General features: G+C 43.9%; 1 protein-coding gene and 1 pseudogene across 1 annotated transcript in view; both read right to left on the bottom strand.

Annotated features, from left to right (window-relative positions):
- The window catches only part of Nostrin (nitric oxide synthase trafficking), a 57,797-nt gene extending 47,204 nt beyond the window's left edge, over nt 1-10,593 (bottom strand). The window contains exons 1-2 of the mRNA XM_032903426.1: nt 10,461-10,593; nt 724-809 (exon numbers count right to left, since the gene is read on the bottom strand). Of these exons, the coding sequence (XP_032759317.1) occupies nt 724-809; nt 10,461-10,487 (113 nt within the window). The 5' untranslated portion in view covers nt 10,488-10,593. The remainder of the gene's footprint in view (nt 1-723; nt 810-10,460) is intronic.
- A 12,355-nt stretch (nt 10,594-22,948) lies between these two features.
- On the bottom strand, nt 22,949-25,128 carry LOC116900829 (annotated as a pseudogene).
- Nucleotides 25,129-25,917: the final 789 nt, after the last annotated feature.

Genomic DNA, 25,917 nt, shown 5'->3' with positions numbered 1-25,917 from the left:
AGTCCTACAATATTTTAAAGTTGAAAATATTTCCTTTCAAAACAGCAATTTCTCTTAAACAGCAGCTTTAGAATATTTATCATAGAGATGTTTATTGTAGAGCAAAGGCCTAAGTGCTCCCTTATAAGCCAATTCCTTTCTCAGGCTCTTTAATTCTAGGCAGATTTTCCCCTCCTAGATTACCCGAGCTAAATGTGTTCACTCCAGCACAGTGGACAGCTTAATTCATAGCCACACTTAGAATTAAAAGGAGATAGATATTGAAATTGGTGGCTTCTCATCCATGTATCAATCTATTCATTTGTCAGAAATCGATCAAAAAGAACAAAGACCAGGCTCTAAGAAGTTCTCATACCATGGGTAAGACACTACTCCTGTCCTTGTAGTGGAGGGGAAACCATAAACTAACGACTGTGATCAGCACAGTGATGAGTGTGTACGTCAGATGGAAGGGGGCTCCCGGAAGGGCGAGAAACTCAGCTGGAGAATGAGAGGCTTGACGGAGCCTTTCTAAGCAGAAGTCCCTTGTGTGGTTTCTTGACTTTTATGGCCCCAGTTGAGAAATGTGCCATAGAGGAGGATCATTCTTCAACCCACTCTCTCAAGCCCCAGACTGTAACACCATGTTCTGGAACGCAGCGTGGCTTCCAATCATCCCTCTGGCCTCGTTGCGTGCTGCAGCTATGGAGGGAGAATTACTTGTTGCAAACGAGCATTCCGTACCTTTGCTGAAGAACGGATGTGATCTGCTTGCAGAAATTGTCTCCATTTTGAGCAAACTCCTTCAGGCTCTTGTAGACTTTATTGTACTGGGGGAAAAAAATAACAGGAAAATTCTGAGCACCTCCACAGATGGATTACCCGTAACCCAGAATGCTGCTGTAGCGATCACTGCCAATCGTAAAGGACTACACAACCAAGGGACATGAACGTCTTTGGATGACTTCTTAACTAAATATTGTCTCCTCTGACTGGATCTAAAAAAAGAAAATCAAGGAAAAATTTCCAAAAAAAATTCTAAAGCTGGCCTGTCTGTCTCTGTCTATCTTAGTTACTGTTGCATTGCTGTGAAGAAAGACCATGACCTAGGCAACTGAGAAAGGAGAAATCACTTAATTGGGAGCTTGCTTATGGTTTCAGAGAGGGAGTCATGACAGGAGGCAGGCAGGCATAGCTCTGGAGTGATAGCCGGCTGAGAGCTTGCATCTGATTGACAGTTAGGAGGGAGGGAAGGAGAGAGGGAGGGAGAGGGAGGGAAGGAGAGAGGGAGGGAGAGGGAGGGAGGAAGGGGGAGGGGAAGAGAGAGAGACTGGACCTGAAGCCCACCCCAGTAACATACCCCCTCCTCAAGGCCAAATCTCCCAATCCCTTTTAAATACCAAATACTCTACCAACTGGGACTCAAACATTCAAATATGAGCCTGCGAGGCCATCCTCATTTAAGTCACCTACTGTCCTAGGTCCAATACATTGTGAGAAGCCCTACAGGGAAGAATTGCTTACTCCTGGGACGTAAATAACCCAGCAACAGTGGCACTTGGAATTTGGTTTTCTGGTCCAGGAAGGCCTAACGCATACTCTACAGAATATCCCACACCGCCATTTTTCAGAAGCCCACCATTCTATGAACATGATAGACTCACAGTGCAGGTTGTCCACAAAAGTCTGAAATTGAAAGCACCTAAAAATCCAAAACTTTTTGAGTTCTGATTTCATACCATAAACAGAAATTTCACACTTGGTTTTAAGTGACGAGTCTCAGTCAAAACACAGGCAGGCTAAAAATACTGTGTGAGATCATCTTAGTGCTTTGTGTATAGAGCTATAGTGAATACAAATGAATTTCATGTTTAAACCTGTGTCCTATCCCCAAGATGTCTTATTATATGCCCACAAACTCCAAAATCTGAAGAAGAAGAGAAGGGGAGGAGGGGAGGAGGAAAGGAAGTAGAGGAGGGGAGGAGAAGGGGGGACGGACGAGGGAGAGGAGGGGAGGAGGGGGGGGGAGGGAGAGGAGGGAGGAGGAGAGGAGGGAGGGAGAGGAGGGAGGAGGAGAGGAGGGGAGGAGGAAGAGGAGGAGGGAGGAAGAGAAGAAGAAGAAGGAGAAGGAGAAAGAGAAGGAGAAGGAGAAGGAGAAGGAGAAGGAGAAAGAGAAGGAGAAGGAGAAGGAGAAGGAGAAGGAGAAGGAGAAGGAGAAGGAGAAGAAGAAGAAGAAGAAGAAGAAGAAGAAGAAGAAGAAGAAGAAGAAGAAGAAGAAGAAGAAGAAGAAGAAGAAGAAGAAGAAAAAGAAGAAGAAGAAGAAGAAGAAGAAATAATTTGGGACATTTCTGGTTTTAAGCATTTAGGGTAAGAAATACTTGTAACAAATTCTTACCCTGTAGTACACAAGCGGCTATATTGAAACTTCCGGAACACATTAAGTACAGAAATTTACAAGCTGGGTGTTGGCTACTGAAGCCTCTCAGGAGGCTCCCGTGCCTGCAGGCATTAACCAGACATCTGCATAGTTGTGCATGGGGTGTGGCTAGAGGGCAGGTTAGTACATTGGAGCAGGTATACAGGCCGGGGTGAAAACAGCTCAGAGATGCTGCTGCCACCTCCGTCTTGGCCCACAAGATGTCCATGCAAATGTGGCCCAGGTCAGAGGAGAGAGAGAGAGAGAGAGAGAGAGAGAGAGAGAGAGAGAGAGAGAGAGAGAGAAGCAATTTACAAATTAATTAAAAACTCCTACAGTGTAAGCAAGCCAGTGACAGGGGGGGGGGTGGGGTTCAGTTTGTAGCTTTTGTCATGTCTCTGCTAAAAGTCATAAGAACCTCGCTTTCTGGATTTTATTATTGGCAAAACTAAATCTCATTCTCTGGACATGAGACTATAAAGATGTTCTTCCCTTCCACACATGCTGGGAAAATTTTGGCGCCTGGAACATTGTGAGAAGCCCTACAGGAAAGAATTGCTTACTCATGGGACTTAATTTCCCTAATTCACTAAGTTCGTCCACGATCCTTTGATTATTTTTTTCTCTGTAGTACTGGAGCGTCCCACACAGCACCTCAGTGCCAGGATACAACGCATCGTTTCCAGCAGTACACAGACCCTGGGACGAGGCTAGTCTCGGCCTTCACTTGCGTGTGGTTGAACGCTATTGTAGGTGTGTCAGAATGGGTGAATTCTTTCAGCGAAGGAACCCTCTTTCTCTTCTTTTGCCTCCTGGACTTTGGAGCAATAGGCATTGCTATGCTTGACTCTGGAGTCTATGAGTTGAGATAAAGCTAAAAGAGATGAGGAGTCAGGGATGCTAGCAATATGGAAGCCAACATACAAGCCTCTAACTCTCTACTTTCAGACTCACTGTATGTGTGAAGGGAATAAAATGGTATTTAAAATTCGATATTACTATTATTAATTATTATTTGTGTGTGTATTGTGTGTTTGTGAGTCCATGCATGCGTGTATTTGGGGACTCAGGCTACCGGCTTTGTACAGCGTGGCAGGCATCTGGGCCTTCTGAACCATCTGGCTGGTCCCACGATGGCTTTTGTTTATAGACGTTTTTATTTAGGGTTTCAAATTTGTGGCTTTTAACTCAGATGCAATCTTAGCTTTTTGTGAATTATGAATGTTTTATGTTTCCCAAAATATCACCGTCGCACAAGAAATAATGACTCGTACTGCATACTCTTAAGTTATAGAGACATTAAACTTTTAATCTGCTCTTCCTGGGCAATTATTTTTTAATTTTCATAATTTCTTTGGCATTTCTTAGACATTTATTCTTCCATGTGAACATTTATCTAATTATGAGGTTTTGGAGTGCTTTTTTTTTAATTTTTATTTTTAACATCCCTGTCAGAATCCTATTCATAACTGTATTATGTGTTTGTGTATAAAACAGAGGAAATTAACTTTTTTAAAATGGTGTTTAGATTTCCCATTCAAGAACGCAGTGAAGACATTTTCATTTGTTTAAATCTTAATTCATGTCAATAAAACTTTATGAAGCTCTCTATAGGAACTAGGGCCTTCTTATTTGATTTATTTAGAAATATTTTCTCATATTAAGCTATATATATTTATTTCTCCACCTGCTTATAGCAAAACAGAAATAAAGGCTCAAAAGGAAACCAGGGTCCTTGGGCAAGGTGGATCTGGCGGCCCACTCACATAGCGAGGTTTTCTGCTCTCAGGTAAGCATGAGGCTGCAGCTGGAGCTGAGAGACTTAACAGGATGCAGGGTTGGGGGAGGGGCCTGAACTTTCAGTCAGCCAGAGTGTGAGGAGAGCCCCACCCATCAGAGAACTGGGAGTAGAAGGAATGAACTGCCCGAAGGACAGGATGCTTCAGACTACCATCACCTGACCACTGCCTTCACACAATAGCCTTGGGGAGGAGAGGGGAACTGTGGAAAGCCCAACCAGGACAGAGACCTGGAAAGAACGTCTTAATGACTTAATCTGAATAAGTAGATTACTGAAAGTTTTTCTGTATGCTGGGCTATTAAGTCACCTTTTAATGCAGTCTTCTTGGGACAAGTTATGGGAGACCAGACTTTCTGAACGTTTAAGAACTCAGTCGTCAGGCTGGAGAGATGGCTCAGAGGTTAAGAGCACTGACTGCTTTTCTTAGAGGTCCTGAGTTCCCAGCAACCACATGGTGGCTCACAACCATCGGTAATGAGATCTGATGCCCTCTTCCGGTGTGTCTGAAGACAATGACAGTGTAGACAATGTACATAAGTAGATAAATCATTAAAAAAAAAAAAAGAACTCAGTTGCCTTCAGTTTCAGTGGTGGAGAAGTGGCAAAGTAGGTAGTTATCTGTTACCTTATCTCTTCAAAAACATTTTCCTTAGATTTATTTATTGTATTATTTTAAAAGTATGAGTGTTTTGCCTGTCTATGTACCACATGCATGCCTGGTGACTGGGGAGGTAGAATAGGGTGTTGGATCTCCTGGAAGTGGAGTTACGGACAGTTGTGAGTCACCGTGAAGGTGACGGGACCTAACCCAGGTCCTCTGGAAGAGCAGCTGTGCTCTTTATCTCTCTGAGCCATCTCTCCAGCCCCTAACTCATCTGTTACAGAAAGGGCCTTCTCAAGCAAAGCACAGTTTATGGCTTCTTTGACACTTGGAATGGCAGCTGTAGGATATAGATGGTGAACCTTTGTCATTTAATAGATAAATATTCCCTATTTGTTCCTAGAAAGTATTTGTATTGGGACAAAGTGTTAAATGGGCAAAGTTGTTCCAGAAAGAGAAATGGTCAATGGTTCTGCCTACTCAGCCACTCTGGTCAGGTCACAGGTTGACAGGATTCATGCCTCAAGTAAACCATTTCCTGAACTCCACTAAGTCCAGGCAACACATCTTATTGTTCATTGTAATTTAGTGATCAGATAAAGAATATTCTGTTTATAACAGCATGGGGTAGAATCTTTATCTTTGACCTCAGGTTCATTGTGCTGGAAACTCCCCAGCATCCCTGATGCAGACTGAGATTAAAGTGACATCTATAAATAAAAGAGATACTAAGACCATTTCTACATAGTCAGCTTCATTCCTTGTTTAGAATCAGTGTTCTGGGCCTTTTATTATTTATTATTTACTCAACACACACACAAAACATACACTTGAACACACACACAAACTTTAAAAGGAGATTTACTAAACGTTAAAGCAGATCCTGTTACTACTATCTTGTTGTGTGTGTGTATGTGTGCCTGTGTATGCATGTGTGTGCGTGTGTGTGTGTGTGTATGAATGAGTATATCTGTGTATGTGTATGAGTGTGACTGTATATGAATGTGCATGTACGAATGTGTGTGACAGAGAAAGGGAAGGAGGGAGGGAGGGAGGGAGGGAGAGAGAGAGAGAGAGAGAGAGAGAGAGAGAGAGAGGAGACTGTAACACTGTATCTGCTCTGAGGCAGTGAAATTTTTTCACTATGGTGTTGGCTTCTCTGTTCCTACCTCACTTCCCCTTCCTACCCACTTCCGCTCATCAGAGGGGACTTTGAGTGGACTCGATGGGACACAGTATGAAAAGCTCTGAAGCCAAATCCCTTACTTAGAGTTAAGGCTCAAAGAGCTAAATATGACCTCATGAGATTATGGTCAGGTAATTAAATCAACTAGGTAATCCTTTAGAACCAAACGTTTTCATGTAGCTAATCAATATGGCCAAGCAAAACACCCTCAGAGAGCTGATCCTGCTGTAAGTGCTACAGATGGTTTTCCATTATCATCAAGAAGCAAAAAAGGACTCATCTGGTGAAAGTCATGTGGGAAGTAAATTTGGGAGGTCATTTCCTACTTATTGGGCTTTCAGATATCTCAGTCCTACAACCTGTGCACCCCAGGAAAGAGCTTAATGCTAATTTTATATCTCCGTATGCGTTTCTTTGAACATATGCTTTCTCTCCTGGACCATTAATTACTAAGATAATATATCATGGGTTTCTTTTTAAATGCCCTTTATAAATAATTAGTTCGTCAGTAGCTAGGCTGTTTAGGACATTTCTGAGACCTTAACATCCTCCTTCATGTGGGGCTGGAGAGATGGCTCAGCTGTTAAGAGGTCCTGAGTTCAATTTCCAGCAACCACATGGCGGCTCACAGCCGTCTGTAATGGAATCTGATGCCCTTTTCTGGCATGTCGGAAGACAGCTGCAGTATACTTCTGTAGATAAAATAAATAAATTGTTAAAAAAAAAATGCTTCCTTCATGTTTATAACTGTTCTGCACAGGCCTGTGCCATTCAGCACTGGGAAAATGTTTCTGATGTGCGTTTGTAAACAAATTCTGTTTAAGTATCGCTATAACAAAGCAAACAAGTAAACAATTCGTCCAACAAGGAAGCCAAGTTTGGTAGTCGAGGCAAATCAGCCTATGGGGTGACTACACGATGAACTGTGACATAAAACACTGCTGCTCAACTTGGCCCAGGGGCTCTTCCTGAGTACACAGTTTGGCGCCCTGTCCATGTCACGCCCGTGCTACTGATTCCTGCGAATTCTCATTCACTGAGGGTGATATTTCTAAGCGCTACCCCTCCAATCAAGGGGCTACCTAGATTTATTAGAGATCCGTTTAGTATTTGAAGCTTTGCGGTAGGATTGCTTAATTTGTAAGGAACAGAATACGAGGGAAACGGTACAATCTGCTGTCTCTTTGTCTCATTTTACAACTGACAAAACAGAGGAGAAGAAATGTAGGACGCGTCTTACACACCTCACTGAAGATGCTACGTACGATGTAGTCTCCATCTGCCCCTTCCTCCTCCCAGTGCAGCCAAGGCTCTCAGGAGTCATGGACCACAGCACCCATCATCCCTTTCGCATCAGTGCCAGTCAACAGCTGGTGACCCAGGCTGAACAGGCAAATAGCTGGTAACTTTCTCTCCACTTGGCTCCTACCTTTTTCTTTCAGAGGAAGAAAGATTTTTTTTTTTGTTTTTTGTTTTTTATTTGTTTTTGTGGTTTTTTTTTTTTTTTTTAAACATAATTGAGTCGTTTCCTCTGGGAAGAATTTGACGCTATCCACATCCTTGAATATGGAGTTGAGGAAGATTTCCCGAGGCATATTTTTAGGTGTTAATGATAAACTCACTGAGGCTTGAAGCCAATTCTTTTTCTTTCCAAAACTAGAACTTAAAAACAACAACAAAAAAGAAACCTTAAAGAAGCAAGCTCCAGCACCCTCACCGTTGTTTAAGAGCTGTATACATTGTCTAACACTCGTCAGCTTACTTCAGGGACAATCATTTGCAAGTAGACTTTGACCTGAGACTCCCTTCCTGGAGGTCGAAGGGCCCAGATAGTAGCTCATTTTCTCACAGGAGCGTGACCCAAAAGGTAGTTTTAAATTTCTTGTACCAGGCCTGTTTACATAGTGTGGTAAAATATACTTCACTGTTTTTAAATGTATGAAACAAAATATCTTAGGATTATTAAAAAAATGAACTACATCGAGATATATGTATGTGCACGCGCGCACACACACACACACACACACACACACACCCACACACATATATATATATTGAGCTTTTGATTTAGTCTGAATGTCTATATTAATATGTTAAATAACAAGACTTAAGAATTACCAAAATATGTAAACAAGGCTGAGAATAAACAATCCTCTAAGATATCTATAATAACACTTGTTATAAAACAAAGTGTCCTCCATCATTTACACGGTCCTAACACTGCGAGTGGCACCGAGTGCTCCTAGCTGGAGAAAAGTCTACATTTTGATGAGAAATAGTATAAATGCAGACCCCTGCCCCAGTTTTTTAACCTGAACTTGCTCTTGACCCACTGATATTGAAACACGAATCCACTGGTGGGGACCAAGTTAAGATTTGTAGCTTAATGAAGATGCTTCATCGTGTTTGATGCCAAGCTAGGCCTGACGGGATAGGATGTTTGGCAGACAGTGGAAGCTTTGGGTTCTCTTTAAAAGCGTTAAGTGAAAATCAAGTGTTAAGTGTTTTCTGCAGCATTCCTCTGAAATCCGTGCCTCCCCCCACCCCCCCACCTTTTCCCCACAACATGTTCCTAAACCGCAGAGCATTGTTTCCCAAGTACAAGCTGGGATTAGACCAGGAAGTCAACTTGAACACTTGATAAAGATGAAACAATTGCAAATAAATAAATATTCTGTGGGTTTAGAGAGTTTAGCAGTTCAGGCTGAAGGGATATCCGCCTCCTCTTGACTCCCGGATACTTTTGGTGGTGATGGGCCCATAGACATGACCCCCAGTCATGGACAAGGACAAACGCCCCGGAGTAGTGCTCAGAATAGCATATGGAATTATCTAGCACCCCAGAAGTAGAGCATTGAAGGCTTTGAACTGCCATGGGGGTGTGGGGTAGATTGTCTTTGGGAGCCCAAAAGAACATGTTTGTCCCTGGTCTTGACCTGAAGTAAGCTTTGCTGTACACACACACACACACACACACACACACACACACACACACACACACACACACACACACACAAATGGTAGTTGGACCTGTCTCCTGTTTCCCTCTCTTTTGTCTCTTGCACTCTTGGCACTGACTTTCTCTTTTAATAATTGTCAGTACCAAGTTTTTGTCTCAACTTATCTGGGTGTCACCTGTACCAGGGAAAACATCACAAGTATCCACGTGAGACAGGAGAGGATTTAAAAATGTAATAGGATGCAAATACAAAGAAAGAAAAACACATTTCTCTAAAATGTTACCAGGGAAAACATCACAAGTATCCACGTGAGACAGGAGAGGATTTAAAAATGTAATAGGATGCAAATACAAAGAAAGAAAAACACATTTCTCTAAAATGTTACCCATAAACCACCCAATGTCGAGGAGATTGAGGCTGGGGTACCAAAGTGAGGTAGGGGTTCACGCAATATCGTCATTCAAGTAGTGGTGGAATTTGTGTTTTCATTAGGCAAATCTCTTTTATATTTAATGGAGCTGATGCTACACTAACTTATTAATCTGCTGGACAGTTATGTATTTGCCTCACTTCAGCCATGGAATTCTTGAGCTGGGCTTGTATAGAAGTTGGAATTCCATCTCTCCTAAGTCCCTGGTTTCCTCACCCTTTGAATAAACAAGGAAGCTGCAGTCTTCTGCTGACCATGGCTTCTTTACACATCTCTCTTATTTGCCTTTCCATGGGTTTGTTTGTTTGTTTGTTTGTTTGTTTGTTTGTTTCAATAAAATATATGAACGATGAATTCCTGGCTTCTGAGGTCACCACGTTTAGTTTTACAGCATTGATTACTGAAGTAAGACATTGAAAATCCTTGATTACTTTGGCTTTGAAACAAATTTACCGTCCCTTTCTTTCCTTTGAATCTCGTCTCCTAAGTCAAATCTCTGCCACTAAAAATACATTAGTGACTTTGCTGTGTCTTTGGACTTTTGATCAACATAGCATTTGGGGGAAAGTTCTCAGGACAGGCGGACCATCTACCAGGCTGACAGAGTGAGTCTGTTCTGTGTCCTGAGGGCTTGGGATCAAACTCTCAAACTGTTCGATTAAAAAGCAGGAGTGGGGTGAGGGGATGGGGGCCAGATCCTTCTTCCCTGACTTCATCTCTGAGCCCAGGGCCCTGCGGACGGCCGGTGGAGTAGCTTCTGAAACTGCTCCACACACGATGTTGGCACCTCGTCAAGCAAGCTTTAATGTTGCATCTAAACAGCCCCGTCTGGATCCAAGCAGGATGCTATACACTCGCCCAAATCTTTCCCCATCAGTTTGAGAATGAAAGACAGCTATGCCTGTCACATTTTCGAGAGAGCTCTATTTTAAGCTTTAACCAAAGAAAAACCACAGACTTTTGTTCCACAGCCAAAAATCTAAACATGCCTGGTTTCTGATTGCTTCCAGTTTCTGCAGTTAAAAAAATCCACTAATCTATACACTTCCCCCAGCCTCGTACACACACACTATACAGGGTTACTCACCGAACAGTCCGTCAGTGGGTCCCTCATGTTGAAATGTTGTCTGCTTTTTCTTTTACCTACGCTCCAGCATGCTGGACGCTGCAATCAATTAGGTTGGGTGTGTTCTGGACTTCCGGGATTCAAAGGGCTTAGAGTACGTCAGTCCTTGTCAAACACACCAAGGAGGAAGTTCCAGCCCCTGGACTTTCATCCAGTTTGTTTCCTGAAAAAGCAAAGAACAGCTCTGGGTCAAAAGAGCCAGTGGGAGATGGTGAGAACCAGTTCAGTGAACTTTGAGGCCCTGAGGTGTAGCCTTGAGAGAAGGCTCAAAAGCTATGTAGAGTTCCTCAGGATCTGGATGCCCAGAATGATGGTGGGAGTTCACATTTTTTTTTTTTCCAGCTTGCTAGTCTAGTCATGGCTTATATTTTCTGTGTTCTATGCTGCTCTGACCTTTGGGATCTATGCAAACGAGATGGGTGAACAGTGACAGTCATAGCTGTCTTTTATTCTCAAGCTGATGGGAGAAGGTGAGTAAGTATGCAGCATCCCACTTGGGTCCAGACGGAGCTGTACGATGGTTTACCTTAATTGACAACTTGATAGGATCTAGACTCACCTAAGAGGCTCACCTCAGAGCACGTCCATGAGGGGGTGTCTAGGTTGAGTTAATTGAGGTGGAGAAACCTACCCTAAATGTAGACAGCAGCATCAGATAAGCTGGGCTCCTGACCTTCAATAAAAACAAGAAAGCGAGTGAGGACTAACACTCATCTTTCTGGGACCTGTCTGCAGATGCAATAGGACCAGCTGTCCTCAAGCTCCAGCTGCCTTGCATTCCCCACTTTGATGTACTACACTTCAAACTATAGAGCAGGACAAACCCTTTCCTTCTGCTACCTTTAGGTAACTTGTTGCAGCAGCAAAGACAGGAACTAACACAGTAGGTCAAACCCCAGTGAAGGCAAATTTCCTGTAGTCCCTCCTGCAATATCAAATTTATATTTCTTCTGCTCCAAGTCACTCAGAGCTAGTATCAAACAACCTTAGAAGACTGTTAACACCAAAGTATCCAGAAGATTGTCAGGAAGCAGGTCATTTATGAAACACCTCGCAGGGTCTAACTGAACTCTCAGTCTCAACCACGCAGGGCCAAGAGGCTAGGCTATTAATTTAAGCCTATGACTGGCCTTATGTTTTCATGGCTCAAAATGATGGGCAGAGCTGGCAGTCAGTAACTTATTTTATTGTTGCTTTTAAAATACCTTTCCCAGTTGTCAGTCCCTAGGTTTCTAATTGCCTATGGAGTTGTGGCAATCATTTGCAAGGCTCAGAGCAGCTTTTCTCTGACTCGTGACCTGTCTGAGAGTAGCTTTGTCCCAAAAGCCCCCTCAAACACTTCAGATCTCACAGCATCTCAGCCGCACCCACCCTGCTGACACAACCTCCGTTCATCTGCCTCTGGGGTCCAGGCTCGTTTGAAGCCCCTGTAAATAGTGTAGGAGAGAGAGCACAAACAATGAAAGAGGAGAGTTTACAAGAGTGGAGAGGTGACTTGCCAGTCTTAGGAACCATCCCTCTCATACCAACAAGATTCTCTCCACTGGCTAAGCCATTCATCGCTGGGGGTTACAGCACTGGGTAGCCATCAGGAGACTGGAGTTGGACAGGTTACGTCAGCATAGTGAAGAGATCCCCGGTTAAGAAACTCACATTCCCATTGAAGTCTTCTTTAGTTTCTGAGTTTCACATAAACATGACTGGAACCAAGGTTCTAGGTTTGGGGGCAACTTGACGTTACTCTATGTTCCTGTCCCATTTTTCTCCCAATGCTTTTTGTTTTTTTTTCTATTTTTATTTTTTCTATTTTTTAAGTTTAAGATAGATTTTTTTTCATACAGTATGTTCTGATTATAGCCTCACCTCCCACAACTCCTCTCAGATTCTCTCCATCTCCCTCTTCGCCCAAATCCATACCCTTTCCTTCTCTGTCTCTCATTAGAAAACAAATGGGCATCTAAAAATAATCACAAAATAAAATCAGATAGAACAGAACCAAACTGGAATAGGAGAAAACAAACAAACCTAAGAAAAAGAGCCAAAGAGAAGCATTCCTAAGGCAGTTGAGACTCTATTTTATTTACATATTTTTCTTTTTCTATACCTTACAGGTCCTTTGGGTATATATTATGGCTTCCAGTTTTTATGGAATCCCCGAGTGTGTGAACGAGTGGGTCTCTGCTTTTTGTTCCTTTTCTTGGGCTCTTTTCCTTCTGTTTATTTGTTTCCTCCTATTCCAGTGTGTTAGTTTTTGTTTTATCTCACTATATTTTATTATTATATCTTAGAAGCCAGTTTCCTAATGAGAGGCAGAAAGGGAGTAGATCCAGATATCAAGGGATGCAGGGGAGGAACTGGGAGAAATAGAGGGAGGGGAAATAATAATCAGATATATTATGTGAGGAAAAATATATTTTCAATAAAAGGAAAGATGACTTTGGTAAACAGGAAAGGTGGGAGGAAACTGACTTGCTCTTGATGTTTCCATCAGGAATGTCACCACAAATTATTGTGCTAGTTATGATATAACTGCAGGTGATAGGGTGTACGTGCTTTCAATTTGCACCTTTCCCAGAAACTGGCTAGATTTCCCTTATGCCTCTGGACATCTGCTAAAGAATAATATCTATACCGTGTGCAGAGTCCCGCTCACAGACTCTAGTAAGCTCATGACCCAGTGTCCCTCTCAGCAGGCTGCCCTGGCCATACAGGTTGACAATTAGGGTTTGGCTATTTGTTCAGTGTCTCAAAAGGGTGTTCGAATTTGCAAAGAGGTCGGAGAGAGTACTGCATCCTTTATTTCTTGTCACAGAAATGTGGTAGAACAACCAGAAAGCCAGTAGTTTCAAATGACACAGATTTATTTATTGACAAATTCTCAAGTTAGCTTGTGGTTCTCAGGGGAAGCAGGGTCTTGATGCATTTCTGCAAGTCTAGGCAGTGCCTGACACAGCAGCTTTCTTAAGGGTTGGGCTGGTGGCTGACTATGGACTGGCTGTTGGGTGAGGCTGTCTTTCATTAACCAGAAGCCCAAGCCTAAAGTTCCAGGGTACATCAGAGGAGTATAGAGACCGAGGGGAAGCTCAAGGGCTTCTGAAGGACAGACTCACAACTGACCCTCCAGTCAGATTGGCCATGCCACCCTGAGCAAAACCATCAAGGGAAACACCCAGATTCAAGGTCAGTGAACTGAAACTCCCTTTGCAAAAGGACATAGACACAGAGCAGGCTGGGCGTCAGAATCGGCTTGTCATTGAGTCTATCACAAGGCCTGGTCAATATTTGTTCCTCGGTGACTTGAGAGATAAAGCAGAAAAAACACTGGAGGGAATGGCCGTTCTCCATCTTCCTGTCCCTTCCTGCATTCGGTGGGGTAGACTCTGATCACCAGAAAAACTTGGGACAGATAAATGAGAGGAGAAAAACTCACTCACAACAGGGGTGCTTGTGGCTTTGGGAGAGGACATTCCTCAGTGCAGTTCTACACACAGCCTGCCTCACAGGCTACAATGGAGAGTGGAGAGTCTCCCAAGTTGGGGTAAGGGCTTGGGGGTGGGGGATGGGGTAAGGGCCATAGTGACATAGCAGGACTCTATCTGCTGGGAGCTGGGACTGGCTGGTCACCTTGACAAGGAGGCCAGGGAAGGTCAACCTGCATAAGATGGGCTTTGGAATAAATGTTAACATAGACTTAATTGTAGCCACAGGTGCCGAGAGCTACACAGACAGCCAAGCCTTCTCCATGGAGAAGCCCCGAACACTCTTTTCTGAAGCATTTCAGGCCTTAGCGTCCTTTTGACCTCTTTGCTCACATTTGTCTCTGGCTGGATGCTTTTGACCTGAATTCATTCCCTGGCTTCTTCCCAGTTTAGGACTCCAGTATCAGGACTTGAGCTTAGCTCCTTGTCCTTTACCTGGCTGACAAAAACAAACAACAAACAAGAAACAAAAACCCATAATGGAAGCTACTGGAAAGGACTCTATCTGCCGCACCGTGTGTTATGCTTGAGGGGAGTTGACAGCATCTGGTACATTTGTTAAGTGAGCTACCTGTTGGCCCATGTAATGGAGCCCAAATGTAATGGAGGGAAAGAGCAATTCAAAACCGTGCAGAAGTTTCCTTCAGAGCCAAAATATGTAATGAATTATGAGCGACCTAAACATTGCCAATAGAGACCTGGCCAAATACCTAGTGGTAAGAGGAATCATGTTATAGAGTGCACATGTGTCCCAGGATGCACACCTCTCTCTCTCTCTCTCTCTCTCTCTCTCTCTCTCTCTCTGTGTGTGTGTGTGTGTGTGTGTGTGTGTGTGTGTGTGTGTGTGTGTGTGTTTTTGCAGGATACTTGATCACCCTGTGACCCCTGAGATTGTGTTATTTACTGGAAAAACCTGTTTCTAGTTGTGATGTGGCTGAGCCCTAGCACACACCTTTAATCCAAGAGCCTTCTATTTATTGAAAATGGGATTGAATAAAGTCAACTATGATTGACCTATGGGCAGAACAAGCAACCAGTTGACTGGGAGTAAATATAGAAAAAATTCATAGAGAATAAGAGGAAGTCAGGAGGGTGGATAGAGAGACACACAGGAAGTAGAAGGGAGGGACATTCAGTTTGAGGGTTTTTTGAGGCAGCTTGGAGAAGGTGAGTTTCTCTTTTGGGATGTCCGCTGAGGAGGAAGGTCAGCTGGGTGCTTTCTCTGCCTCTCTGAGCTAGCAGGCTTTCACCGAGCATCTGGCTCCTGAGACTTTATTGGTAAAATCAAACATTTGAGATTAACACTAACATATGTGTACACCTGTAACCCCAGAGCAGTGGGGTCAGAGAAGAAGATTGGTAGGGCTTGTTGTCAGCATAGGGCCAGGCTCAGTGAGAGATCACCTCAAGAGAGAGTCGGTGGAAAGGAGAGGATAAGTCAGCTGACACTTTCCTCAGCCTTCTGACACGTGACTCTTAACCTGTGTGTAGTCCACAAATACATGATACACACTATGTGCATGTGCACACACACACACGCACACACACACACATTTATACACAAACATATACACAAGAAATAACCTTTAAAATAACTGTAACAATTATTTGGGGCAAATGTGTATTATTTTGATCCTTATAGTGCTCATAGGGGAACTGAGGCCCATGACTGCTGAGTGACTTCTTACTCAAGATCACATAGGAAGTGAGACTTGGATTTTTCTGCCTCTGGTGCACCCGTGTATTGATCACCATGTTACACAGCCACTTACACTCCCTATAGATACTAAGCACCCCAAAGATGCGATGTTGCACGACACACATAGTGTGATCATTTGAAAAGGATTTGAACACAGAAACAAAGGGCGTGACTGTGGTTCTAGGTTGATCTTTATATAAGAAAAAAAAACAATCTAGGTATATATCTAGAGAAAGATTACAGTATGTCTCTACAGGTTTTGGATACTACTCTTAGCTTGCTAGATCGTGCATTTCTGGATAAATGAATATTTGAAATCACTATGCATTATTGCTTTAGAAACAAAATAAAAGGCAAAAAGGCAAAACAGAATGACAATTATGTTCGTTCTTTTAAAGATTTATTTTTATGTGTACGTACGTGTACATGCCTGAGTGTATGTGTGTGTACCGAGTGTGACTGGAAGCCCTAAGAGGATGCCTGATGTACTAGAAGTGGAGTTATAGGTAGTCGTAAGCTGCCTGATGTGTGTGCTGGGAACTGAACCTGGGTCCTCTGCAAGAGCAACCAATGCTCTTAATCGTGGAGCCATCTCCCTAGCCCCTCATTTGAGCTTTTGACAAGGGAAAGTTGGTAGGAAGAAAATGTGATCTCGTGGGTCGTCACTTCATAATTTGAGTTTTTGTGGCTGCTGTTTTATCTGCCTGGAGATCCCACTTCATTTACATTGACCTGGTTGACTTTTTATGTATAGAGTCCAGTGTGCGTGACTGTCCCTGACAGCACTTAGTAGTACTGGGATTCAGTGCCTGTATCTCTTTCGATTTATTTATCCCATTGCATTGGATTATTGGTTTAATAGTCTCCCTGTCAGGCTGCAAATGAAATCTTTATATCCAAGCACCTGGGGCAAATTCTTAAAAATAATGGCTCATACTTGGTTGAATTAAATGCTGAGAAAGTGATTGCATGGCTGATTCTTCTTCACGGACAAGGCGGGGGGGGGGGATGTTGCTTGTGAGTAGGGCTGTACCCCAAGCTATCCGGAAGCCGAGTTCAAAATCCTGGAAGATAAGTGTGACCTTCTAGGCAGGAACTCTAAAATAAGAAATGGCTAACTGCACTTGGGAGTTTCTGACAAGGATTAAGAATGGCCTTGACAAGCAGGAAACTGAGAAGGACTCCACTGGAGTCCCCAGGGGCCACTTAGAGAACTTTCTTGGAAAATTGAGGAGGGAAAGAGACGCCGGACCAAGCATAAAATCAAGGAATTGCATAATGTTGGTCGAGGATGAGTTTGGGAAGGCTGGGGTCTGAGATGAGCTGTATCCTGGAAACCTTACCAAGAGCAGTCAGAGAATGTGTACTACATTCACAGCAGGACACACACACAGGGACAACAGTGAGCTTCCCTCCAGGCTTCCGGTAACCTCCTGTCACTGATGGCTGAGTGAGCAGGAGCAGCTGGCCAGGATACCAGAGCTCAATGGCTATGTAGACCAGCTGGCTTTGAGCGGACCACATCCCCAAAGCGCTTTCCGAGAGGTCTGGGGGAAATGACAACCTTCTAAATTCTGGATGATACCAGTCCTTGACCTGTTTGAGCTACCACAGAATCAGGACCTTCTCTGCAGTCACTAGAAAGATACGAGTATCATGAACAGTGTGTGCTGCATATGACGTCACTTCCTCCACTCACCCTTATAGAGCAGCGGGGAAGCAGTCTTATTTGGATTAGATTAGTTTTTATTTTTCACCTCTGCATGAGGAAGTGGCTAGTTTACTTAATGTCCACGTCTCCCCAAAATGGAAAGCGACGTTTCTGAAACTTTGCCTGAATGCATACATTATAAACAAATCAAAATCCCAAACAAAAACAACGACCATTCGCCCAACACTTATAAGCTTGTGAGAGAAAAACTCAACAATGATAACAACGAAAAGCAAAACCTGAAGACCTTCTGTGCGATGAAGAAGCACAAATGAATGCTTTACAGGGTATTGGAGGCCTGGGAGGCCTTGCTCTGTATGGTTTCTGGAAAGTCAGGCTCCTTTGTGACACAGAAGGCAACTGGATGTTCACTTGCTCTCTTTCCCCTCTGTTGTCAGTCTTACACATCTGGTAGAAGAAAACATCAGTTGACTTGCCTCTGTCAGATGGGCCTCTGGCGTATCTGTGAGGCAGTATGTTGGCTGATGATTGATGGCAGAGGGTTCAGCCCACTCTGTGTGGTGCCATCCATGCTGGGCAGGTGGTTCTAGGTGGTTTAAGAAAGAGGGAGAAGGTGGAAAGAACCCAGATGTCCTTCAACAGAGGAATGGATACAGGAAATGTGGTACATTTATATAAAGGAGTACTACTCGGCTATTAAAAAACAATGACTTCGTGAAATTCGCAGGCAAATGGATGGAACTAGAAAATATCATCCTGAATAAGGTAACCCAGTCACAAAAGAACACACACGGTATGCACTCACTAGTAAGTGGATATTAGCCCAAAAGCTCACAATATCCAAGATACAATTCCCAGACCACATGAAGCTCAAAAAGGAAGACAAAAGTGTGGATGCTTCAGTCCTTCTTAGAAGGAGGAACAAAATATTCAAGGGAGGAAATAGGGAGACAAAGTGTGGAGCAGAGACTGAAGGAAAGGTCATCCAGAAACTCTTCCTTCTGGGGACCCATCCCATATGCAGACGCCAAATCCAGTTGCTATTGCGGATGTCAAGAAGTGCATGCTGACAGTAGCCTGATATAGCTGTCTCCTGAAAGGCTCTGCCAGAGCATGACAAATACAGAGACAGATGCTTGAAGCCAATCACTGGACTGAGCATGGGGTCTCCAATGAAGGAGTTAGAAAAAGAACTGAAGGAGCTGAAGGGGTTTGCAACCCCATAGGAAGAACAACAATATCAACCAAGCAGACCCCCCCCCCCAACCCAGAGCACCGAGGGACTAAACCACTAACCAAAGAGTACACAGGGATGGACCCATGGCTCCAACCACTTATGTAGCAGAGGGTGGCCTTGTTGGGCATCAATAGGAGAAGCCCTTGGTCCTGTCAAGGCTTGATGCCTCAGTGTAGGGGAATGCCAGGTGAGTGGGTTGGGGAGCACCCTCATGGAGGCAGGGAAAGGGAGGATGGGATAGGGGGTTTCCAGAGGGGAAAATGGGAAAGGGGATAACATTTGAAATGTAAATACATAAAATATCCAATAAAAAAAAAAAGAAAGAAAGATGGCTGAATGCAAGTAGGGGAACAAACTAGCAAGTGTGCTCCTTCATGGTAACTGCGTCAAGCCCCTGCCTCAAATTCCTGCTGTGGCTTCTCTTTATGATGGACTGCCAAGTGTAAGATTAGATAACTTTCCCATTCACACAGTGGTTTTGGTGAGTGTCTTCATCCCAGCAACAGAGAGAAAACTAGAACACACGGAGATTTTTAAAAGCTGACAGACTAAAGCTTACCGGTTAATTTTTATAAACTAGCCATGTATTCAGGGTGATAATTTTTTTTCCTCCATCTTTATTAACTTGGGTATTTCTTATTTACATTTCGATTGTTATTCCCTTTCCTGGTTTCCGGGCCAACATCCCCCTAACACCTCCACCTCCCCTTCTCAATGGATGTTCCTCTTCCCACCCTCCCCCCATTACTGCCCTCCCCCCAATAATCACGTTCACTGGGGATTCAGTCTTGGCAGGACCCAGGGCTTCGCCTTCCACTGGTGCTCTTTCTAGGATATTCATTGCTACATATGCAGTTGGAGCCCAGGGTCAGTCCATGTATAGTCTTTGGGTAGTGGCTTAGTCCCTGGAAGCTCTGGTTGGTTGGCATTGTTGTTCATATGGGGTCTCGAGCCCCTTCAAGCTCTTCCAGTCCTTTCTCTGATTCCTTCAACGGGGGTCCTGTTCTCAGTTCAGCGGTTTGCTGCTGGCATTCGCCTATGTATTTGCTGTATTCTGGCTGTGTCTTTCAGGAGAGATCTACATCCGGTTCCTGTCAGCCTGCACTTCTTTGCTTCATCCATCTTGTCTAATTGGATGGCTGTATATGTATGGGCCACATGTGGGGCAGGCTCTGAATGGACGTTCCTTCTGCCTCTGTTCTAAACTTTGACTCCCTATTCCCTGCCAAGGGTATTCTTGTTCCCCTTTTAAAGAAGGAGTGAAGCATTTGCATTTTGTTCATCCTTCTTGAGTTTCATGTGTTCTGTGCATCTAGGGTAATTCGAGCATTTGAGCTAATATCCACTTATCAATGAGTGCATACCATGTGTGTTTTTCTGTGCTTGGGTTACAGGGTGATAATTTTTAACATCCATTACGCATGCTAAAAATTTGTGTTAGTTCAAAAAGTTCAGTTGTTGATGGGGAACAATACGAAATCAGATCTATTAATTTGTGCGAAACAAATGAGAGCTGAGTTCCCCTTTCTCATGCAAGCCCTAGAAGACCAAGGGTCAGCTAATTGACAGTAGTCATGCCACAGTGGTGATGGCAAATGTGGCTTCCAAAAGAGGAGCACAAGCCACAGGGCACAATGTAGGTTTGCCTGTGCCTCTTAGGGTTTTACTGCTGTGAACAGACAGCATGACCAAGGCAACTCTCTTAAGGACAACATTTAATTGGGCCGGTTTACAGGTCAGTCCATTCTCATCAAGGCAGGAGCATGGCAGCATCCAGGAAGGCACGGTGCAGGCAGAGCTGAGAGTTCTACATCTTCATCTGAAGGCTACTCCTGGAAGACGTGCTCCCAGGCAGCTAGGACAAGGCTATTAAAGCCCACACCCATAAGGCCACACCTTCTCCAACAAGGCCACATCTCTCAACAGTGCCATTCCCCGAGCCAAGCATATACAAACCATCACACCGTCTGACTTTATGCATTTATCTGATCACCATTGTGAATGTTTGTGACATTGCTTCCATTTCCCTAGGCCTCTGTCTGAGCGGCCCTATAAATCTCAATTAAGATGTGTACTAGCACAGGAGACCACTTGGATAATTGAAGCGCAAGAGAAACGTAGGCAGGGGGATTGCCTAGAGTTGCACTCTACTATCAGACCCCATTTAAAGGCCATGGAAATGAAAATACAAAAAGCGCTCTGGACTGCCTAGTACGGGGTCACTAGTCTCCAAGGAAAAATTAAGAAAGGATGAATTTTTAGCACACATACATGGAGTGCCACACACAGGATTTATTTGCTTTTCTGCCTTATTCCTTCTCTACCTTATAAAGCATTAATTTATTTTTTATTTCTTATAAGCCATTGCTGGATTCTTGAGACAGATTAAAAAAAAAAAAAAGCCTGCAGAATCACTCCCAACTCAGAACGTTTTTTCTTGTGGTTCTTTCTGCAGCAGGAACTGAGGAGCTGGTGGGGGAGGAGGGCTGGAGATGGAGACGGGATGGTTTATTCTTCATTATTTTCATTTGTGAGTTTCGAGTTTTATATGCTGTGCTCTCATTATCCATCCAGAAAGATATGCCCATTCTTTCTCCAGACCCTGGGCTCTGAGGGCTCACAATATACGAAGCCTGTTTATTCAGAACTTGGATTCAAACAGTACTCTGTGTACTTGTTAAAATCATCCCCACTGTCTCTTGATTTAAGATATTTAACTCCAGCCTCTCACAAGCTTCTGAGATGGTCTCCTGAAAACCCCTGTCTTCAGGTAGCCTCTCAAGAGCATTCTGGAGTCATGACCCATCGGTTTGGATTTGCTCATTCACTCGGTCTGTGACTTCAAGGCATTATTAATTGATTGACTGATTGACTGATTGATCGATTGATTGATTGTCCCAGGCCTTATGAAAGAGACAAAGATGATAGCACACAATTTCCCTCATTTCAGAAAGCACAGTCTAAAGGAGGAGGATAGTACTGAGTTAAAGTAGATTATAGGAGGGATCTTTCCAGGAATGTGATGGGAGTTTAGAGGAGTACCCTGCACAGAGAGGAGGAGAAAGATGGCGCTCTGGTAAGAGGTGGTAGGCAGACTTGCTCATGCTTGGAAAGCACATAGTGTTTTGCATAACGGAACATGTTTGTTATCTCTAGAAAATTGTGAATCTGTCAAGAATTTGTAATGCCTTGGGTACACAGTTTCCGAAGGACTTTGGATGTGGTGGACTGGCTCCTTCTGTGTGTCAACTTGACATAAGCTGGAGTTATCACAGAGAGAGGAGCCTCCCTTGAGGAAATGCTTCCATGAGATCCAGCTGTAAGGCATTTTCTCAACTAGTGATCAAGGGGGGAGGGCCCAGCCCATTGTGGGTGGTGCCATCTCTGGGCTGGTGGTCCTGGGTTCTATCAGAAAACAAGCTGAACAAGCCAGGGGGAGCAGGCCAGTAAGCAGCACCCCTCCATGTCCTCTGCATCAGCCCCTGCTTCCAAGTTCCAGCCCCGTGTGAGTTCCTGTTCTGACTTCCTTTGGTGATGAACAGCAGTGTGGAAGTGTAAGCTGAATAAACCCTTTCCTCCCCAACCTGATTCTTCTTCTTCTTCTTCTTCTTCTTCTTCTTCTTCTTCTTCTTCTTCTTCTTCTTCTTCTTCTTCTTCTTCTTCTTCTTCTTCTTCTTCTTCTTCTTCTTCTTCTTCTTCTTCCTCTTCTCCTCCTCCTCCTCCTCCTCCTCCTCCTCCTCCCTCCTCCTCCTCCTCCTCCTCCTCCTCCTCCTCCTCCTCCTCCCTCCTCCTCCTCCTCCTCCTCCTCCTCCTCCTCCTCCTCCTTTTTTATTAACAGGTGCTTGCAGTTTGTTGACTTTCTTGAAAAAATCAAGTTGTAAACTTTATTACAAATTAAAAATGAAGTTCTTAAAAATCTCAACTTGACCAGATATGAAACAATTTAAAAATTGTTAAAGGTGTATTGAGAAAAACCAGGCCTTTTCTTTTTCTTAAAAAACATGTTTGTCATTACCAGAAAGAGACGTCTTTAGGTAAAAGTATAAAAACCCGGGGTTGGGGATTTGGCTCAGTGGTAGAGCGCTTACCTAGGAAGCGCAAGGTCCTGGGTTCGGTCCCCAGCCCCGGAAAAAAAAAGAAGAAAAAAAAAAAAGTATAAAAACCCATGCTGCTTAGATAATGCGGATAGTTCTAATGGATGTGGTTAACGGGCACAAAGCAGGCACGTAAGGTCTTCAGCTCCAATCTTTGTTCATTTCTTACTGCTGGAATCTCATACTCATTTCTTCTTGTTGGATGACCAAGCCCGATAATGGATAATGGAAGCGACGGTGAGCTGGCTTTTACTCTCCCTGCAGCTGCTCATTCCTCCGGAGCAGACGAACTCCCAGCTGGTGGATCCGCTGCTTTTGTCTCTTTGCCATCTTGTGGTTCAGTGCTCTCTGGGCGTCTGCGTTGGTAATTGAAGTTGTGGCGATACCGACGTTGAGGTGGCTGCTAACCTTGGGTCTCATCTCCTTGATTTTCTTTGTCCTCTTCATTGCCATCATCTCTAGGCTGTCTTCGGCGAGGAGAGCCCCTGCGGAATCGTAGTCCGTACATATTCTTTCTCACTGGTCTACCCTGCTCCTGCACCCTGGTTGGCAGCACCCTCTGTCACTTCTCCTTGCACAGCGGGGTTGGAATACTGTGGTCGACGCGCATAGGGTCTCCGCATGTAGTAAGGTGGGAACCTTCGCCCACGATAGATAGGGCCTGCATTGTTGGGTCTGGCCTTCAGGAGCGCTCTCTGATCCCTCGTTCTTTTCCCCTCTCTCACTATTCTGGTAATTTTGCTGGTAACTTCGTGGAGGACCCCTACGACGTAGTTAGCATCTATAATGGTTACGGTCTGCTGCCTATTTACTGCCTTGAACTGGAACTCCACCAGGGCCCGTAACGTTTGCTGCCTCCGCGCCCTTTTCTCCTTCAACAACATCAAACTCCACAGTCCCCATCCCCTACACCGCGAAGGTACTTCCTGGGGTTATTCTTTATGGCAGTCTGATGTACAAATACGGCTTCCTTCTTTCCTGTTGATGAAACCGTATCTGTTCCTTACATCGAACCATTCTACTGTTCCCAAAACCTTCTTTGTGATGACTTTCTTGTCTCTGCCTCTGGGCGCAGCTGATGTGAGGCCACCGGGGGCTGCTGTCTGTGGAGCCAGGCGGCTGCTGGGTCTGGGCCTCAACGCTCACAGCTACAGCTCCTCTCAGGTGTGATGGTGATCAGGCCAGAGGCTGCTGCGGGGCTCTCAGGGCTCTCTGAGGTCTGCTCTCCACTCCCCACTACCGATCGAACTCCCCAACTTGCTTCTTAGTCATGATGTTTTGTGCAGGAATACAAACCCTAACTAAGACATTCAGGTTGCTGTGTGCGGGTCTTTGAAGTATGTAACTTGTCTTAACTCCCTTACTCTCTGCTCTGCTTCTTGGCTGTTTGAAGTGAATGGCTCAGTTCCATGCTATGCCCTTCTGTCATGCTCCATGTAACTATCTCACCCCACATTGAGACCTCTGAACGCATGAGTCAAAATAAACACCCTCAAAACCGCAGCGGCAAGTAAGCAAACAAGATCCCAACAAAAACAGAACAAATACCCACAAACCAAAAAGATGGCATTCTCACTTTACGATATAGGAATTGCTGCCTCCAAATATCTGTAACCATCTCTTGGAACATTAATAGAATTAAAAAGAACCCTTCTATTAATATGATCGATTAAAATAACTATAACATGACAGGCAAATTCAAATTCAGTACAAGTATATGTGTTGTTTTTTTTTCTGGAATAAATTGCTAATCAAATGCTCTATTATTTTGTACGTCTTTCTTACGAGTGAGGGTGTGCCCTGATGTAACCACAAACAGCCATCTACAGTGGGAAATGAAAACGATGCATTACCACCATCAGGTTTCCTTCTAATGCTCTCCATAGCAACGGAGGCTTCCTCAGTACCTGCATTCAGCTGTCCTGTTCCTTTCCTCTCTTTCACTCGGGTACATCTTTCCAGTTTCCGTGGCTTTTGTGCCTTTGGTTGATTTGAAGGCTACAAGCTGGGGGTATGACTGTAACTGAATACTCGCATGCTTGCCTAGCATGTGTGAGTTTGATACTCAGCACACACACGTGTATACACATGTGCACATGCATGCACACATACACATACACACATGCACATATGCATATTCATGCATGCACACTCACACACATATACACACAAGCATATGTACATGCATACATACACGCACACAAACACACACATGTGCACATACATGCATGCACTCTCTCACGCACATACATAGGATAGGAGGAGAAGATGGGAAGATTACCAGTTAATTACTTCACAAAATGTCTTTTAAATTGGGTGTGTCTGGTGATTGTACCTGCTGGTCAGGAGAATCACAGAGGCATCGATCTGTTGACATTGCAGCCAATCAAACGATCCAGTTTCACTCCTGTCACTGTTTACCTGATTAGAAAGGTGCCTGTCTGGCATGTTCACTACTAAGTTCCTGCTTTAACTTTTGCAGTCAATAAACATTCTTGTGAGATATGCCTCGAAATTAGGCAACTAGTTTGCTCTTTATCAAATTTTCAGTTAATGTACTAATTTATATTATGCAAATGGATACTTTGATAATTTAGTTACTGAACCATTAATCTATTAATTATGCTTCATAAAACACTCTAACATCGGCTGGGGAGAGCCTCTTCAATTTGGTTCTGTGTCCTAATAACATTTTCCCGTTGTTCTCTGAATAACTCTTTGTTTTCTAGCTCACAGGTTAGTACAAACCCAGCCAGTGCTTTCATAGCCCAGCTTGACTCAGTTTCCTCTTCCAGGATAAATGCTAGACCCTGTCAGAGGAAGGACAGAATGCAGGTGATGGGCATGGGTTATTAAAGAAATGAAAGCAAACTACTTTCCTAGTTATAATTCTGACATGGATTTCCCATTTTGCAAGTGTGGATAAGTGTATAAAAATATATTTGATAATAAATGTATACATTCCAAGGTGGAGAGCCACAGCTGCAGAATGGCTACCCTTTAAAAAAAAACTTTGTTTTATTCAATTTATTTTATGTGTGAATATATTTTACCTGCTCATATGTGTATGCATCATGTGCTTGGTGCTTACAGAGGTCAGAAGAGGGCATCAGATGCCCAAAAACTGGAGTTGTGGATGTTGTAAACCATGGAGTGGGTGCTGGGCACCCACCCTGGGTCCCCTGCAAAAGTAACAAGTGCTCTTAACTGTTGAGCCATCTCTCCAGCCTTGCAGAA

Source organism: Rattus rattus, chromosome 5, assembly GCF_011064425.1.
Source record: "Rattus rattus isolate New Zealand chromosome 5, Rrattus_CSIRO_v1, whole genome shotgun sequence".
In the NCBI taxonomy this organism is placed as follows: domain Eukaryota; kingdom Metazoa; phylum Chordata; class Mammalia; order Rodentia; family Muridae; genus Rattus; species Rattus rattus.
This window is presented reverse-complemented; position numbering and strand designations above follow the sequence as displayed.